At 47.8% G+C, this 19003-nt stretch overlaps 1 protein-coding gene across 1 annotated transcript in view; it reads right to left on the bottom strand.

Moving 5' to 3' along the window:
• OPCML (opioid binding protein/cell adhesion molecule like) overlaps positions 1-18258 on the bottom strand; it is a 764421-nt gene extending 746163 nt beyond the window's left edge. The window contains exon 1 of the mRNA XM_045585434.1: positions 17850-18258. Within this exon, the coding sequence (XP_045441390.1) occupies positions 17850-17910 (61 nt within the window). The 5' untranslated portion in view covers positions 17911-18258. The remainder of the gene's footprint in view (positions 1-17849) is intronic.
• Positions 18259-19003: the final 745 nt, after the last annotated feature.

Below are 19003 nucleotides of genomic sequence, written 5' to 3'. Positions count from 1 at the left end.
CACTTAGCCAGGCAGGACCATGGAAATGCAGAGTTTGGGGGGGGGTGTGTCCCAATCCACACAGCCGCTGCCGCCATGGTGCCCCGTGTGCTCACTCTTGGGGAGCAGGGGCATAGAACCCCTGTCCCCAGTAGTTTGCTGTTGGATGATAGAGAGCAGGGAAAGCCATTTTTAGAAGTGATTGTCGAGAGAGTAAATCAAAATCCCAAATGTTCAGGGCCAATAATGCATGCTGGAAGACAAGTATTTCCCAGCACTGAATATTACAGTTCACCAGATAATCTTTTTATAAAAAATACAAATATCTAATGTCTGATGCTGACCAATTCCATCAAGATCTCAGGAGCAGGTCCTGTGTGGGCATCTAAGTTGTTTTGAAGCTCCCTCGGGTAGTTCCTAGGTGCAGCCAGGGTAGAGAACATTTCTCTGGGAAGTCAGAGGGAATGAGGGTCTTTTTTGGTAAGTGGCCAGAGAAGGCTGCTTGAAAAAGAATGTATTTATATGCTGGGCTTTGGGTTGAAATCAGAAGGGTGAGCTAGGTCTGGGATGCTCCCAAGATTCTTTGTTTCTTTTTTTTTTTTAAATACATATTTTATTGATTTTTTTTTTACAGAGAGGAAGAGAGAGACATAGAGAGTTAGAAACATCTATGAGAAAGAAACATCAATCAGCTGCCTCCTGCACACCCACACGGGGGATGTACCTGAAACCAAGGTACATGCCCTTGACCAGAATCAAACCTGGGAACCTTGAGTCCGCATGCCGATGCTCTATCCACTGAGCCAAACCAGTAAGGGTCCAAAATTTTTTGTTTCGATGCTGCTGGTCAGGAAAGAGTAATTTGAGTGGTAAAGCTAACAACAAGAGCCTATCATGTTGGGATCCTCTTTGTCTGTGCCTTTGTAACCACTTTCTGCTTAATGATCTAGGGCAGTGTTCGGCAAACCGTGGCTCGTGAGCCACATGCAGCTCTTTGGCCCCTTGAGTGTGGCTCTTCCACAAAATACCACGGCCTGGGCGAATCTATTTTGAAGAAGTGGTGTTAGAAGAAGTTTAAGTTTAAAAATGTTGGCTCTCCAAAGAAATTTCAATCATTGTATTGTTGATATTTGGCTCTGTTGACTAATGAGTTGGCCAACCACTGGGTTAGTGCAATTCTAGGTTGACTTCTGCAGAGGTGATCTCCTACCCCTCAAAAAACCCAGCTCGAATGTTCTTTCCTCTGGGAAGCCTCCATGATTAACTCTGGATAGCTAGTTTCTTACTTCGTTATGGTTACAAAAGACCATCCATTCAAAGCTTGCAGAGAGATCACACTGATGCACTTGTGTGTTTCCAGGACTCACTCCTCCTATGTGAGGCACGCAAGGACAGTGACCTTGGCTTAGTCATCTTGCCTTCCTGAGCCACTGGTGCCTGGCAGAGAGCAAGTGCTCAACCAATGCCTCTGGCACCAAGGACCTTGTCAAATTCATCATTGCACATGGAGTTTCACAACAAAATAGCTTTTACCTAAACTGAGTCTGGCATTTATAATGGTTCATGAAAAGATCCTAATCAAATGAGCTAGATCACAGAAGTGAACAGTTTCGCTTCTAAAATTATTGTAGTCAACAACACAGCAGCAGAGAAATTAGGCCAACAGAGTCAGGTGAATATAGCAAAAATATATACTGAGTGGCCAGATTATTATGATCTCTGAATGCATAATAATCTGGCCACTCAGTGTATATCCTATATAATAAAAGGCTATTATGCAAATTGTTCCCTAGACCAGGAGTTTGACCAGCAGGCAGGCCAGCCAACTCCAATTACCTATGTTCCCTCCTCTGACCAGGCTGGCAGAACCCCACCCATGCACAAATTTGTGCACCAGGCTTCTAATATCTATATCTATCTATATCTATATCTATATCTATATCTATATCTATATCTATATCTATATCTATATATACTGAGTGGCCATATTATTATGCGTTTAGAGATCATAATAATCTGGCCACTCAGTATATATTTTTGCTATATTCACCTGACCCTGTTGGCCTAATTTCTCTGCTGCTGTGTTGTTGACTACAACAATTTTAGAAGCGAAACTGTTCACTTCTGTGATCTAGCTCATTGATTAGGGTCTTTTCATGAACCATTATAAATGCCAGACTCAGTTTTGGTAAAAGCTATTTTGTTGTGAAACTCCACGTGCAATGATGAATTTGACAAGGTCCTTGGTGCCACGGTATCCAGTACATCAGAGTTGGCAACAGGGGTCATAGCAGCAGGAGTGCAGATAAGAAACTGATACAGGGCAGGGCAGGTCATTGTCAGGTACCCCTTCTGTAATGGTTACTTATAAGGAATGCATCGGGCTGCTCCCTGGTGTGGAGCCCGAAGACATTGATCTCCTCCTGAACATGAGCCTGATGTTTTGGCCTGCAGGAATTCCCAAAAGGAAGTGAAAAGAGAGGATCAAACATTCCTATGTTTTCACCAGCTCTGTCTAGCTTAGGGTACTTGCATCTGCTTCATTTCTCCTCATCCGGAGCTCTTGGTATTCCCTGTTACCAATTTACTGTGGGTAGATATAGAACACCTTGAATGTTCTTCCAAAGATCCCTCCTTTTCATTAAGGAACCCAAGAACTTCCGTTCAAAGTCCTTTCTTTTTTCTTCTTTTTTTCTTTTTTAATATATTTTATTGATTTTTTTACAGAGAGGAAGGGAGAGAGATAGAGAGCTAGAAATGTCGATGAGAGAGAAACATCGACCAGCTGCCTCTTGCACACCCCCTACCGAGGATGTGCCTGCAACTAATGTACATGCCCTTGACTGGAATCGAACCTGGGACCTTTCAGTCCCCAGACTGATGCTCTACCACTGAGCCAAACCGGTTTCGGCTGTTCAAAGTCCTTTCTAATATTTAGGACCATTTTCATTTCTTGATTGTGGGAAACTCATTTCTTTTAATATTAGCTCAGTGCTTTTAATGTCTTTCAAAACTCCACCACCACAGTTGTAAGTAGCTCTATATTATTTCTCATAACCCACCAATTTTTAGAGATTAAATTATAACTTATTTTTAGGTATTTGTCTATAGAAATCTGACCTGGGCCATCACTCTCACTCGTAACTAACAGACGAAAATCTAAGTCTTCCCTAAAGAAAACTTGCTGAACAGTTTGGATAATAACAATTGCATGCTTGATAAGAGAGTCAGTCCGGCTAAATTAATAATGTACTTAAGGCTTACGAGTTTTCATATCTGTTTTATTCAAGACATAGCATTCCTCACCATTTTAACTAACAGTATTATTATTAAATATGTTCCTCTTATTAACCATTCCTATAAAGTACAATACTTATCAGAGAACTCCTGGCAAAGAAGAAGGTGATGACCTGATTCTCAGGTTATGGATAAACCAAATCTTCAATGAAACAAATAAGCTGAGAATACAAAGCTTCTCATGGATTTGAAACCAGAACAGGCCTATGAAATACAAGAGGGCTGTCTCTCAGCTGGGAGAAAGACAATTGACATAATTTGGAGATGTTGCTAGGATACCATACTGATCATTTAAAACCATAGAACAGTGATTGGTAACTTGGAGCAATTCCCCCCCCCCCCCCGGGAACATTTGTCTATGTACAGAGTCATTTTTTAAAAATATTTTTTTTATTGATTTAAGAGAGGAAGGGAGAGGGAGAGAGAGAGAAACATCAGTGATGAGAGAGAATCACAGACTGGCTGTCTCCTTCATGCCCCTTGCTGGGGATTGAGCCTACAATCCAGGCATGTGCCCAACCTGGAATCCAACCATGACCCCCAGTTCATAGGTCAATGCTCAACCACTGAACCACTCTGGCTGGGCCAGAGTCATTTTTGGTTGTGACAACTCAAGGGGTGCTATGGGCATCTGATGGGTAGAGGCAAGGAACACTGTTAAAGATCCCACAGTGTACTGCATATCCCCACAACAAAAGAAATATTCTGTCTGAACTGTCAGTAGTACCAACATTAAGACAATCCAGCCATAGGGACATTAGAAAAATCCAGTGCAAGAAAATAATACAAAACCATACCAATTACAAAGTGACAATCACAGAAAGGTAGAATCAGCTTTATGAGCTACACTGCAGGCCTGATGCATGAAGATTCCTGCAAGAATGGGCTTTCCTTACCCTGGCTGCCATTAGCACCTTTGCTCTGACTGGTGCCACTTTTCCACCTTTGCACGGTGCTCAGAGGCCAGTAGCTTCTGCATCCTGCCCCACTGCTTCATGCCTGTGTATGCAAATGAACTCTCCATCTTTGTTGGGTTAATTTGCATACTTGCTCCTGATTGGCTAGTGGCATCGTGAAGGTGCAGTCAATTAGCATATTATTCTTTTATTAGGTAGATAGTGAATATGCTCCAGATAACAAACCAGGGAAATGAGAAATAAATGTAAAGTGTGGGTTGGACTTCCTTGGAGGTCATGTAAAGGGAAAAAGGAAACACCTGGATGATCAGCCCAAAAAAACCAGAAGACCAGATAAGAATTTGGGAAGATGGATCTAAAAAACGTTTAATTTACTCAAGAGTCAGAGTAGGGCCTCCAAGGTCCAGGGGTCCTGGATTCTGCCTAAAGTAGTCCACATCATCAAGTTTCTTCTGGTTTTAAACATTGCATGAACCTCACAGTGCTGCCCAAAGGTCTAGCTCCATGGGGCAGATTGGGTAGTAAAACATCAAACTTGAAAGGGTTAAAATGTTGAGTCAAACATTGACTCCCAAGCCTACTATTAGCCCAGCACACCAGAGTTATTCTGGATCCTCTCAGAACCAGACATCAAGATAGGACTAACTATGCAAGACATGTATTCGGGGAAACATTTGAGAGAGAACTCTGGGGAAGAAGTGGAAAAGTCGAGAAAAGCTAGTCCAGGGCTGTGCCAGTCTGATCCTCATAAGAGTGAGAGGGGAGCAGGCAAGAAGGTTGGCTGGAGGCAGATAACCTACCACAGTTCTAAGGAGAGTTTGGCAAGGCCCTGTGAGGAGCTCCAAGTCCAAGTTGTTCATCAAAAGAGTCCTTGCCTCTAAGAACAAGTCTGACCTAGTACCTCTTCCCTGCACAGTCACTGGCTGAGAGCAGCCTGTGTGAAACGTGGCTTCAAAGACAACTCAGCAATGGGCTTCAGAAAACAGGCTAGGGTGCTTGGCCAACCACATTCCCTGCAGCCCACAACCTGACAGATACATTCCCATAGGACCAATGGGGAGACAAGACTTGAGTCACGTCCCAATGAAAACTATGCTCAGAAAAATGTATCCATTTCCATTAAAAAAAAAAAAAATTCTGTGTATCTCCATTAGCATGGCCTAATACTATCACTTTTGAAAAATTCTAACCCTACCTCACCTGGATTTACCCTCAGTGAGGAGAGCTAGAGCCTCCGTGTCTCTATGGCAGGAGTCCCCAGAAAAGAGCTGGGACCAAGGGTGAGAATTCAGGAGATGGGGAATCATATGCAGCTGGAATGGACAGTCCCTGTGTGTAGCGTTTCCTTCTTCCAAAGACTGCTTTGCATTTATTTCTCTACTTTTTGTTAATAAACAAGAGAGTATTCTTGAGGCTGCTCTGTATCTACTGACATGTTACTCATGTTTACCACACACACACACAAATATTGTTGAAGTACATTACAGCTGCTCCTAGGCAGGTCTGCCCTAGCAACTGTATTGTACCGATATCCAGCGTGACCTGTGGCCAAGGACACCTTCCCCTGCTGAGCCCCAGAGGGAAGGAGACCAAGCGGAGGCATCGGGAGAATTCTGCCAAGGCAGCTTTGACTTTGCTGTCTTGACTCCAGTCCCAAGGACATGGTATGACTCAGTACAATAGTCTGCACAGTGGTGCTTACCCTCAAGGATGCTCTAATGCAATGATGTGAACAAGAGAGATATTAAAGTTCCTATTTTTATGGATTTGCATTTTCAACTTTGTGTCATCGTACATCTGCAGTGACATATCATCTCCACATAAATAAATACATCATGTGCACATGCTTTAATACAAAAAGTTTGCAGACCGCTGATACTGAAGTGGGTCTTAATTATTTTTAAGAGCGAAAAAGAATTGTATAAAACAAGTGGAAATGGAACTACTCTGTTGATAAAGGGTAGTTGGGGTCATTGGGGTCAGGGAGGATTGCCCCGAACCTGTGGGAATCTGAGCTGTAGGAAGTGATCTGAGAGGCATTGTCTTTGGGGGAGAAAGACAAGTTAGAGGTGGGCAAACTTTTAGGCCATTAGTGTAAGGACCCAAAGAGCAATAGAGAGAGAACTAAGGCAGTGGTTGGCAAACTGCGGCTCATGAGCCACATGCTGCTCTTTGGCCCCTTGAGTTTTTAGCAAAGGCCAGCTTAGGAGTACCCTAATTAAGTTAATAATAATGCGCCTACCTATATAGTTTAAGCTTGAAAAATTTGGCTCTCAAAAGAAATTTCAATCCTTGTTCTGTTGATATTTGGCTCTGTTGACTAATGAGTTTACCGACCACTGAACTAGGGGAAGCATCCCAGGTATGAGTGAAGAATTATGAGGGATAGAGGTTGGAATTGGATGGTTTTCCCAGTCAAACTGAGTAAATGAGTAACTACCGTAGCTCTTAAGGGGCCATCTGTGGCCATGGGAAGGGACAACCAAGCATGTCTGCTTGGCTGAGCACCATCTACAGAATTGGCAAGGAAGACTAAAAAATTCTTAAGTCCCCTTCCATTTCTGATATTCTAGAACTGGAAGACCACGAGGTCCAGAAGCAATACTTGCCTTTAGCACTCCAAAGTGGAGTCCCGTGCCATTTTTGACAACCTTCAAAAGCAAAAAAGATTCCTTTTTCAAGGGAGTGAGGATAGACTCCCACCCACTGAACTACAAACAAACCTGTGGGGCTCTGGACAAAAGCAAAAATTGTTCGTGAAGAGCAGAGCAAAGATGGTTCATCAAGAAGAGCCGTAGTGCTATGTGGTTTGGGTGGGTGGTAAACAGAAGTAGGGCTCTTGCTATACACACCAAGATGCCCTGTGCTTGCTCCTTAGGACTTTTGATGTTTCTGGGTTGCATGTCGTGTCTGGCTCTCTGGTGCCTTGGGCAAGGGTCTGCACAAAGGTTTTTGCCCCAGTTGGGTATAATCCTTGAAAGCCTCTATACACCCCCTCAACCCTGGGCTCCAAGGCAAGAACATGCCTCTGGCTTAGACTTCCTTCTCTCTGCTGCATTATCAGCTCTACTCACTGATTTCTGTCTCAGTCTCTGTCCCTGTGCCCTCTTGCCTGGCACCTGGTGCGCCATTTTAACTTTCTTTTTCTTTGGCTTTCAATCATTCCCAGCTCCACTTTCTTTTTAACTTCTTTGCAGCTTTTACCCTTGTCCTCTGGCTTCACACTGACTTAGCTGTGCATCAGAACCTGCTCAGTACCACGCGAAGAAGGGAGCCTCAAAGAATCTTTGAGAATGGACTTAAAATATTTTTATATGTCTTCTAGAGGCCCAGTGCACAAAATCCATGCACAGGGGTGGAGGTGTGTGTCCCTCAGCCCAGCCTGCACCCTCTCCAATCTGAGACATCCCTCTCACAATCCAATTCTGCTGGCTCCCAACTGCTCACCTGCCTGACTGCCTGATTGCCCTAACCGCTTCTGAATACCAGTCTGATCACCCCCTAACCACTCCCCTGCCAGCCTAATGGACGCCTAAATGCTCCCCTGCCAATTCGATTGTCCCTAACTGCCCTCCCCTGCAGGCCTGATTGCCTCCAACTTCCCTCCCTTGCAGGCCTGGTATCTCCCACCTGCCCTCCCCTGCTGGCCTAATCATCCACAACTGCCCTCCCCTGCAGGCCATCCTGTGGTGGTCATCTTGTGTTTACATGGGGTGGCCATCTTGTGTGTTGGAATGATGGTCAATTTGCACATTACCTCTTTATTATATAGGATTTCATTGAGAAAAATAAAGTCCAATTGAAGACCTAAGTGAGAGATCTGCTGATGAAGAACCAAGTCCTACAGCCAACATCTGAAGCCATTACAGAAGGAAAAGCCAAACTGGAGAGCTTTGTCTTTAATGAAAAATCTATCACAACCACTCTCTTCCCAGATGTCACCATCAAAAAGCAGCAGGAAAAAAAATATATAGCCATTAAGACTGAAAATGAAGGGGAATAGAGAATGTAAGATGCATTTACAAGGAAGGAGCGGAGCTATAATGTAATTGATTTCTCTCCTATCCTCCTGATCTCTCTTCCATTACATTTGCTTTTCAACCACAGCATAAAATCTTATTTCAATACTAAAAACAAAATACCTCTCTGTGGCCTCCCAGGCACATAGGTTTCAATGGTGCTTCTGGAAGGCTCACCTGGGGGATATATCTCTGGTTTCTCTGCTCCTCTAATCTACGAGCAGATGTGCTGCTAGGCCAACCTGACTTGCATGCTCTGCCCTGGCTTCCCAGGAAGTGCCCACTGTTTCTGTGACACTTGACCACATCATCACAGCTTCCGATGCATCTGAACGAGACCTGGCACTGGGAGTTGGGAGCTGAGCAGTTCAAAACCAAAGCCAGATGGTACAGAGTCTGCCCATCGAAAGTGAGGCCAGGAGACCTTTATAAATATTAAAATCTGATTTTAAAAAACGAGTGTTTGAATTCCAAAGGGGAACGACAGCAGTGCCCCACCCCACTTCAGACAAGACAAAGACTCGGTATGTAGTTCAGATGTAAGCAAGCTCTACTCTACCCCAAAGACCCAGCTTAGAGTCAAGGCCACAGGATGTAGCTACTTCTTTTAGCCTGTTCGCTCACTAATATACTCGGAACCCATGAAGCTCCAAGATAATCATGTTGTACATGGATGCACTTTGTACACTGTAAGTCACCATTAAATCATGAATCGACAATATAGAGATTATGGCATTCTCACTGTGTGTTTTCTCTTGGCTTAGTGCAGTGCCAAAACCAAAGAGATTTAAATTGGATGTTCTGATGGGATAGTGATAATAAAGGCAGGTGTCTCTCACAGTGTGTAGATCAAACAAGTCATGTTAACACATATCCAAAACCTGGTATTGAATTGTTTACTCTGAGCATTCCTTCTGCATATCAAGAAACAATTATTTTTCTATAAGTCTCCTAGTTCAGGTACAATGGTTATTCAGAGTATGAGAATACCCCTGGGGGGTGGGGGGGAAGGGAGGCTTCTCTTTTGTTTCTTGACCTTAATCCTTAGGTAAAAGATACCATGGAGTTACCCTGTTCCATGATGCTCTTTGCCATCACATCTGTATTTATTTAAGGCATCTCTCTCTCTCTCTCTCTAGACTGTAAACTTCAAGACCATAAGGATCAGATGATTATTGTTCAGGCACTGCATTTCTAGTGCCTACCATAATGCTTGTCACATAGTAGTCACTCAATAAATAACATATGAAGTAAGTAAATGTACTTTCTACTTAAAGCACTCAGAGATGAATCAGGCAAGATCCCTGCTGTTCACAATCCTACAGGCATGAAATAGCAACTCTGAAATAGGCTGCTATGAAAAGTGACTCGGTACAAGAAATGATAAAATTCTACTTCTTCTGATTTACTGACTCTTTTTATCTTTTCCATATGAACATCAACCCATTTCAGGAGCATGACTCACTCCAATGCTATTAGCGTGACCCTATCCCTAACCCAATATTTCACCCCTTGTGAACAACACAATTCCACCTTAAGTTGGTTCAGTGTGTACTTGTTGGCACCACGGGGATGCCTCTATATTTTCCAATAATTGAGGCCACTTCAACAGACATCCTTATTAAATCTGCTGAGTAATTTTGGTTTATGGGAAACCAGTAGCCCACATCAGGCCCTACATCTGTGTTTACGGAATGACTCTCACTCTCTGGCATGTCTGTCGCAACGTGTGATGTGAAATCCGAAAGCACAAGGCTCCAGCTCTGAGCGGCTGTGTGTGTTTGGTTGGTAGCTTGGAGCTGGTGTTTATTGACAAGCAGGAACACGGGAGTGAGTAATCATTATAAGCATTCTTTGCACATTTTTTAGCTCCCGTTAGCAAAGCACATCCCCAGGCCTCTCTGTCCTTGTTCTGCAGATGGGGAAGCTGGAAGGCTGGCCAAGACCAAGGGTCCCAGATGCCTCTGAGGATTCAGTGGGATGGAAGAGAATGATAGAATCGATAAGTGGACACTTGGCATTTTTGTGACCTTGGCTGGTTATTCATTCATTTGTCCATTCATTCATACACTCACTCATTCAACAAATACATTCTGAGGACTTGTTCTGTATCTGTCACTCTGCTAGAGAACAAAACAGATAAACCATGGTCTAGGGAGAAAAGAGAAATATAAGGCAAATGACTTTAAAATATACGGATTCACCCTAGCCAGTTTTTCTCAGTGATAGAGTGTTGGCCCATGGACTGAAGGGTCTCAGGTTGGATTCCAGTAAAGGGCTCCTAGCTTGGTTGCAGGTTCAATCCCCAAGTCGAGGAACATGCGTGAGGCAACCAATCAATGTGTCTCTCTCACATCCATGCTTCTCTTCCTCTGTCTCTCCCCCTCTGTTCCCCTCTCTCTAAAAATATCAATGGGAAAAAAAGTGTCATAGGGTGAGGATTAATATATATATATATATATATATATATATATATATATATATATACACACACACACACACACACACACACACACACACACTCATAATGTTAGAAAGGAGAAACCTGTTATTGTGGACTTTATTACACTACTCCATAATAAAGATAGAGACCTAACCTACTTCAGAACCTCCAGAATGTTCTCCTGGAAAAGCACAATTTAAGCTGAACCCCAAGGATGGAAAAGAGGTTTAGACAGAAACAGCCTGTACCCTGCCTATGTCACAATTTCTGGATGGCAAACAAATGAGACCTAAGGTAATCTCCCAGGTCAACCATAAAGCAAGAGACTATTACAACCACTACATGAACTCCCAATAGCCAGGAAACGGCATTTGTAAATTTGTGTCCTTATGTGTCAAGGTTCAAGAATTTTAAAAAAAAAAAAAAAAAGAATGTTCATCCAGCCATCTCAGAGAGTCTGGCTCCTGAGAGGCCAAACATGCTGGAGTTCTCCCTGCTGGGTTTTGGGGAGCATCTGACTGTCCCTTCATCACTTCCCAGGACATGCATGCAAGCAGCATTCTCATCCCTGGCCTGCACTGACTCATCTCGGCCCTCCCCAGGTCTCTCAACACAGCATCTCTGCTCCCTGAAGGAAATGTGACTGCATCGTGGTAATGCTTTGCACTTACCCAGCACATCACCCGGGGCTGTCTCAAAGCATTTTGCAAATAATTAATAAGTTTACCTAGTGACTGCAGCGGAGCCTCTCAGCACCGAGGGGTCTGGGCTGGAGGAGATGACGTAAATGGAGTGCAAGGCCTACCTCAACCTGGCTCTGAGACACAGAGCTGGTGGGGGGCTGTGCAGGAGGGCGAGGCTTCTGAGTCACTCCGGGAAGCAGTCACATACGTATGGCCATGGTTGTGTGGGTGCAGCCTGCTGCTGAGGGTGCCCAGGGGGAGATCAAGGGTTGGAGGCTGTAGCAGGGAGTTCTGGAGAGTGGAGACGGGAGTCCTGGGGAAGTGGCTTGCTTTCTTTAAGAAGTTGTGGGTGTGCCCTAACTGCTTTGGCTCAGTGGATAGAGCATCGGCCTGCAGACTGAAAGGTCCCAGGTTCGATTCCCATCAAGGGCATGTACCTTGGTTGTGGGCACATCCCCAGTGGGAGGTGTGCAGGAGGCAGCTGATGGATGTTTCTCTCTCATCGATGTTTCTGACTCTCTATCCTTCTCCCTTCCTCTCTGTGAAAAATCAATAAAATATATATATATATATTTTAAAGAAGAAGTTGTGGATGTGATTTTGAGAAGAGCCAGACTCTGCCTTGGAAGCCTGTGTGTGTGTGTTGACATGAGTGGGAGAGGGTGACATGAGGAGGGTATTTATATTCACTCATCCATGGGAAGGCCATAATAAGCACATGTGTCTTCAGAATTGTCTCTGGATGTAGAATTTATTTCTACTCCATTCTCAGCGTTACCTTCAATCCTGCTAGGGCCTAGGAATACCACCTTCTCGGGATGTGAGCAGAGTGATGTAGAAGCGTAGCAAATGCCCATGCCCCACTGTGGCCCACCTCCTCGCCCTTCAGGGAAAGGCAGAGACAACAAGGCCGCACAGATTAAGAAGCAAAGTCTAGCTCTTAGTATAAAAGGACCAGAGGCGCAAACATCTGCAGGGCACAGAGATTGGCCTCTTAGCAGGGTCAGGTGGAGGGGAAGAGGAGAGCAGAGATGCCCCCACATGATGCTAGCCTGTCCCCTTCCTCCTTCCTGCCTGGCCCCTCGTGTCTGGAAGGTACCACTCAGCATCCAGAGGTGCTAATAGCCACCGTGGCTGACAGCCTGGCTTGTCAGAGGCCACGGGCCGTCTGCGGGCTGACACTTGAGTTCATTGACAAGAATAGCTGGGTTTTGCTTTCCATCGCTCCTTCTCCCCAGCCAGGCAGCTGCAGGCGGTGGCAGCGATCCATGGCTCCCATCCAGTGAGCCAGGCACAGGAACACCATAGCCCATGGGCCTAAGGTAGAAGGGCTCCTGGAGTACCAGCAGGCAGAGGCAGATGCACAAGGCCATGGGCAGAGCACCCCACCCAGACCCCTCAAAGCAATATTTTAGGAGATCAAAGGGGCCGTGTCTGCTGCCCTCACTTTGTACACAGAGAAACCACTGTCCAAGAAGCTCCGAGCTAGCATGCATATTTCATTGGGGTCCAAAAAAAGAAAAAGACTGAATAATTTCCTGTTTTACTGGATCTATATTTCTTGAGACAGGATAATACCGTATCTAATGTATATGCTTCATCGGAATCTATATAAAGTCTTATTGAATAAATACGTGTGTGGGGGGGTCTGTGTTCAGCTAGTTTTCATCGCTGTGACAAAGGCATGAATCAGGATGGTCCAGCTTTGCCTCTGTCCCCTTCCTTTTTGCCCCATTACTAGGAGACCAGGGTGCATTTGTATGTAAAAAAAATAAAAAATAAAAAATTCATACATGTTTATCTCATTATCATCTACCCTATGCTTTTGCCTACTCTGTCGTACTGGAAATGGGAAGAATGCATCACTGGGATCCATCCTACAGAGTGGTAGACTGAGGCCCAGAGAGCTAACCAAGCAATCCTCAGAGAGCTCTCAGGCAGAGCGTCTCAGTTCTGCTGCCAGCAGCAGAGGCTCAAGTAGAGTCCCACCTCATGGAAAGAGCCTCGGCCCCGGGAAGCTCTGCCGCAGGGTGAGGTATGGTTCCCGGTGGCTGGTGGGAGAGGCCCGGACCTGCTAAACAGCAAACCCAGGAGAGTGACAACTGTTTAGGAGTCTCCTGTCATCTCCCAGGCAACAGGACAGGGCAGAGGGTGCTAAGAATGAGAGAAAGCCCAGAGGCTGGCAGGACTGAAGCAATACAAGAGAACCTCGAGCCATTTCGGGTCTCTGATTAATCTCAGTTGGAGCAACTGTGCCCAGCTCCAAGCTACTGAAAGCATTTTTCCGAGGCAGCCTACACCTGTCTCCTTCTCCCAGTCTTCTCCTGCCCCAGGGTCAATGCTGACAGGAAGTGGTCTGACCTTATTAACATATCTATCATTTTAAGGGATTGAGGGCCACGGGACAGCTTGGAGACTGGGGGAGGGAGAGCACAGGTCTATGTCGGGCAGAGAGATGATGAGGTCTTGATCATAACTGGACTCTGAGTCTTTGTTCGTGTATTTTACCATCACTCTGGGGCTAGGCTTTACCCAGTGGTGAATGATTCTCCTACTGGAGCCCTCATGCAAACCCAGGCAACCTTAGCAGGTTCCTCAACACTGTCCGAGGGAGGGGGGAAAAGGGAAGGAAGGAATCCCTGGAACCCTCTCCCATGTCTCACCCCAAAGCCAAAGACCCATCCAGCCTAAAGACCCCCCAGTCCAGGGCACTTCCCTGGAGGAGGCTGTGAGCAGGTGTGTGCTGGGGAAGAGAAACCCTATCTCTCTCAGAAGTGCCTGTCCACATCAAGGCTGGCTGACCCTGATGGTGCCATGCGTAGCAAGACACGGGAGGCCCAGATGTGGCTGTGGATGCTGCCTCGCAGACTGGACATTGCTTGGTCCAGTCCAGGTAGCTGGGAAGGCCTCACCATTAGCTCCGTGGTTAGAGTCACAAGACAGAAGGCACAGTAGGATGAGCTGATGAAAGGGGCCAATGAGCTACACCAGAGAAAAGGAGCCCTCCAGGCTGGAGATTCAGTCCTCCTGGCAGTGAACTGGCTGTTTGGGGGGCGGTGCTTGGCCACTAAAGGTAGCAATGCTCCCATCCCACCCCATGCCACGGCCCTTCCATTTCTCAGAGCCGAAGGACAAAAGGCAGGCAGAACACGGTTTTCCATCTCAAGGCTGTATACCAGGACCTGGTGCTTGATAAAAAATATCTGCAGAGGGGGTAGATGTCTGTGGGGGGGTTTTTTTGTTGTTGTTTTTAAAAATATTTTTTAAATTATATATATTGATTTCAGAGAGGAAGGGAGAGAAAGAGATAGAAATATCAATAATGAGAGAGAATCATTGGTCGACTGCCTCCTGCACGCCCCCTAACTGAGGATCAAGCCCACAATCTGGCACATCCCTTGACCAGAATCAAACCCAGGGTTCTTTGGTCCACAGGCCGATGCTCTATCCATTGAACCAAACCAGCTAGGGCAGAAGTCTGTGTTTTAATCTGCCCCTCCCCCAGGTGATTCTGATGCAAATGCCCAGCAGCCTCCACTTCCAGCTTCTCCAGGTTTGTTTTCAGCCACCTACTCACCTCCCCACAAAGCCCCAGGCCCGAGGTCCCAAAGCTCCCAGCTCCCAGTCTCATCTGTCCTCCCTCCCGGGACAACAGAAGTAACCTCACTCTCAGTGGTCAGGGCTCATGTCTTAAGCCCCAGCTTAAGCTAGGGTGCTTCTAAGTGACAATCTAATTGCCAAGGGAGACCCTCTCCCCGTCTTGGGTGTGGGCTCCTTGGGGTCTTCACTTGGGACTGCCTTTCCCATCCCAGAGATTCTGCCTAGAAAAGCAATCTGTGACAATCGGTCTCCTCTGGAAGGCCACAGTATTAGCCTTAAGATGAGTCTGGGATGAAAACGTGTTTTCCCAAGAAACAGAAAGCTGCAGAACAAGACAGCATCGCGGTCTAATCACCCAGGGTCCCGTGATTACATTAGCCTGTGTCTTTAGATACAGGCAAAGTGAATGGCTAACGAGAGGGTATCCACCGAGATGGGAGAAAAAGCACCCTTTGATTACAAAGAGGGGTGGGAAGCTGAAACCATAATAAAGGAAGTGAAATAAGCGAGGGAGGAGAAGTCCCAAGTAAGCCCTCGCAGCTGACCAGAACTTCTGGATGCAGCCAGGTTCCCTCTCTCCCAGGAGCCCTCAAGAAGTGATGCCCCTTCCCACCCAGGTGCCCCTCTCAAGGCCAACTGCCCCTCCTCTGCTGGAGACTCCCGAGGCCAGGTTCCCTGCATAAGCAGTCCTGGAGCAGGTCGCCCTGGTGGCCTGCCCTCCCTCCTCACAGGAAATGCTTTATTCTGGGGACAGCTGACTGGCCGGCAGGCTCAGGCCATTCCCTGGGCCCAGCCAGCTTTCCTGTAACTGCCTCCCTCAGGGTCCCCACCAGCGGAGTGGAGCTGTGTTTGGGGTGCCATAGGGACTCTACAGGGAGGCAGCTCGCCGATCCTTTGCTTCCATAGGGTGTACTGCAATGCAGCTTCGGCTGCTGGGGCTCACTGCCCGCTTCTGGAAAGGGTAATGTTCTGATTCCTGCTCCGGGGAGAGCAAGCACACGGCCTGCATCCCATGGGGCGGGGTCCTGAGCGCCATCATTCTGCTCCCCTGTGCCCAGAGCCATGGTGGGAGGGAAATGAGAGGCTAGGAAGTCCCAGGAGCTGTCTGTCTCCCAGGGTCAGACTGGCACACACACTGGCAAGTGTGTCTCCTCACACTGGGAACCCAAAGTGCCTACCTGGCTCCCTCTACAGGCGGGAGCAGGAACTGCGTGTTCGTTGCCTATCCTGCCTGCCCCAGGGACACCCCCTCCCCAGGCCTGAATCTGGAAGGACAGGGGCAGCACCCCTACTCTGAACTTTTGGGCCTAAAGCAAACAGCCGGGACCATGGAGCCCATCTCTGCTAGACAAAGTGGGGGGTTTCAAAGAAAGAAAAGAAAGAAAGAAAGAAAGAAAGAAAGAAAGAAAGAAAGAAAGAAAGAAAGAAAGAAAGAAAGAAAGAGCATTACAAAACAGGCAACGGGTTTCTTCTTTTCTCTCTCTCTCCCACATAAACTCCCATTTGTCTGATTTCACTTTGGCCCTTTACAAAATACTCAAGGATTTATGTTTCTAAAGGCAAAACATTTTTTAAAAAGTGTTTTGAATAGGAAAATGTAAAATCCTGTGTTTTACCTATATCAGAGTATGTAGGATTTCAGAATCTTAGTACTTATGTCATCTACATGGCATTTTAGGTTTAAGCTCATGCTGAACTGAATTCGTGTATCTCAGTTTGCAGGGGGAAGGGGGAGAGAACATTTTCCCGGGCTGGGGTTCCATGGGAGAACCCCGCAGACCCTTCCGAGCTTCCCACATCCTTAGCAAGCCTAGCCCAGCCCCGGAGCATTGTCTGAGGGATGCCTGCAGGCATGCCATGGATGGCTGGAGGGAACGGCGGGCATGCAATTAGCAAATCTATTAAAACCGGTCGGGTTTTCCAACACTTCCACTCAGCTTACTCTGGAAGGATTGCAGCACCTCACCTGGGCCACTGCGGATGTGTTTGCCCCCAAACCAGGGGCTGCTCTGATAGGTAGGCTCCTGTTTAAATCATTAGCTGAGGTAGGGAAGGTGCTGGGAGCTGGAGAGGGGGGGGCTGTGTGGGGGGAGCCAGGGGAATCAGCCCAGCCTTCCTTCTGACTGAGCATCCCAAATGCCATCCAGTGCCATCCCCGCTCCCCTCCTGAGGAGCCAAAGGGAGAAGCTGGGAGGATGTTGATTTTCAAGCGCATCATCTGCCCATTTGGTGGAGTGCTAGAGAAAGGATGGGACTTGGAGGAAGGACTGTGCTTGAAACCCTGAAATTCGGAAGCCAAGGAGAAGGAGGGGGGAAAGAAAGGAGCTGGAGAGAGAGAGAGAGAGAGAGAGAGAGAGAGAGAGAGAGAGAGAGAGAGAGAGAGAGAGAGGGGGGGGGGGGGGCGAGAGAGAGAGAAGAGAGGACTCTCCGAAGGAAGAGAAGGAGAGGAAGAGAGAAAAGGGACAGGAAGAGACAGGGAGAAAAAAATAGACACAGGGAGAGCCTGGAGCAGAGACCATGGTGGAGAAGGAAGGATGCCCGGCTACCCTGCGGGTCTCCCCAGAAGACAGCCCCCTCTCCTCCTACCCCTGGGACCACAACTGGTTAAATGCCAGCCGGTCGCCTTCGCAGTCCCAGCAGCGCCTCGCCGCCGCGCAGCGCGGTGCAGACTCGAACCCAGCTCCCTGGATCGCGTCGCGGGGACCCGTGGGCCGACCCCGCACTGCAAGCAGCTGCGCGCGTGTGAGCGAGCGGGTGTGTGCGCGCGTGCACACGGCCGGCCCCTCTCTCCCTCGCACGCAGCTCACACTCCCTCCTGCCCCCCTGGGCTCTCCATCTTCCCCCTCCTCTCCAGCTCCAACAGCTCAGCCCGGCATCTCCTGGCACCGCAGACGCCGGTGGTCCCCAGTACCTGGGATGAAGAGCAGCGCGGTGGTGGCGGAGAAGACGACCCAGCAGGCGGGGTGGTGCATCTTGAGGCTGCGGTGTCTCTCTCTGGGCTGCGGCTGCGGGGCTGGCTGCTGCTGCTGCTGCCGCTGCTGCTACTGCTCCGGCAGCCTGCCGCCTTCCTCTGTGCTGAATCCTGAGCAGGTTGAAATCCAATGTTTGCAAAGGGAGGGAGAGAGAGCGCCGAAGAGAGAGGGAGCAAGAGAGAGCGCGCGAGCCAGGGGCGCAGCCAGGCAGCAGCGTCTCTGGGTGGTTTTTTTTTTTTTTTTTTTTTTTTCCTCTCTCTCGCACAAACACACAACTGGAGAGAAGCAGCAGCACCAAGCTGTGCAGGGCTCCGCGCGGCCCTCCTCCGAGGCACGCATTGGCTCCCCTCTCCCCCGCGTCACCCGGAGACTCTCCTCTTTAGGAGGCTCCGCTCGAGGGTAGTTCAAGCTGCCCCTGCCTCGCCCCGCAGCCGGAGCCCAGCCGTGCGCGCTGGCTGGCACCATGGACACATGCCATGCGGGATGTGTGGCTCCTGTGGGCACACAGGGCGGCGGGGAGGGAGCTGGGAGTGTGGGGACTGACTTTCCTCAAGTAAGGCTCAGAGCACAAGAGAGTGGGTCAAGTTGACCAAAGTTCATGCCAATGCCTTCTCTGTGTTCTTGGTTCCTGATCCATGCAGGAGCCTAACCCACAGGGACATGGGGACCTTGAAATCTTCATCCTAAACCCACATCCTGCCATTCAGAGCCCTTGGAGGCAATTCAGTGTTCCCAGCAGGAAGATGGGTGCACGCGTTAGTGTTAGGGTTTCTCCCGGAGCATGCAAAGAATTGGGCAGGCAGCTCCCTACCATTGGGATCCTCTGAATCTCTACAAAGGCAAGATGCCACAGGAGCCCAAACAATAGCTATGATTACAGCGCAGGCAGGGATATTCAGATTAGATCTCAGGGAGGCGGAAACTGGCTGAAATCATGGGGAGTTTTTAAGAAGAGGAGGCCACGGAGGGGTGGCTCCCTTAGGCTTTCTGCCTCCCATCTTTCTTCCCTGGTCCCAGGCCTGTGCCTGTCTGTCCCTCTCTGGAATAGCCGTTTATAGGAATAGCGTTTCTCTAAAAGGCCCACAGCCCTCCC

The sequence above is a fragment of the Pipistrellus kuhlii genome, unplaced genomic scaffold, assembly GCF_014108245.1.
Source record: "Pipistrellus kuhlii isolate mPipKuh1 unplaced genomic scaffold, mPipKuh1.p scaffold_m20_p_20, whole genome shotgun sequence".
Classification (NCBI taxonomy): Eukaryota; Metazoa; Chordata; class Mammalia; order Chiroptera; family Vespertilionidae; genus Pipistrellus; species Pipistrellus kuhlii.
Note: the sequence above shows the minus strand (reverse complement) of the source record. Positions and strands in the feature narration are given on the sequence as shown.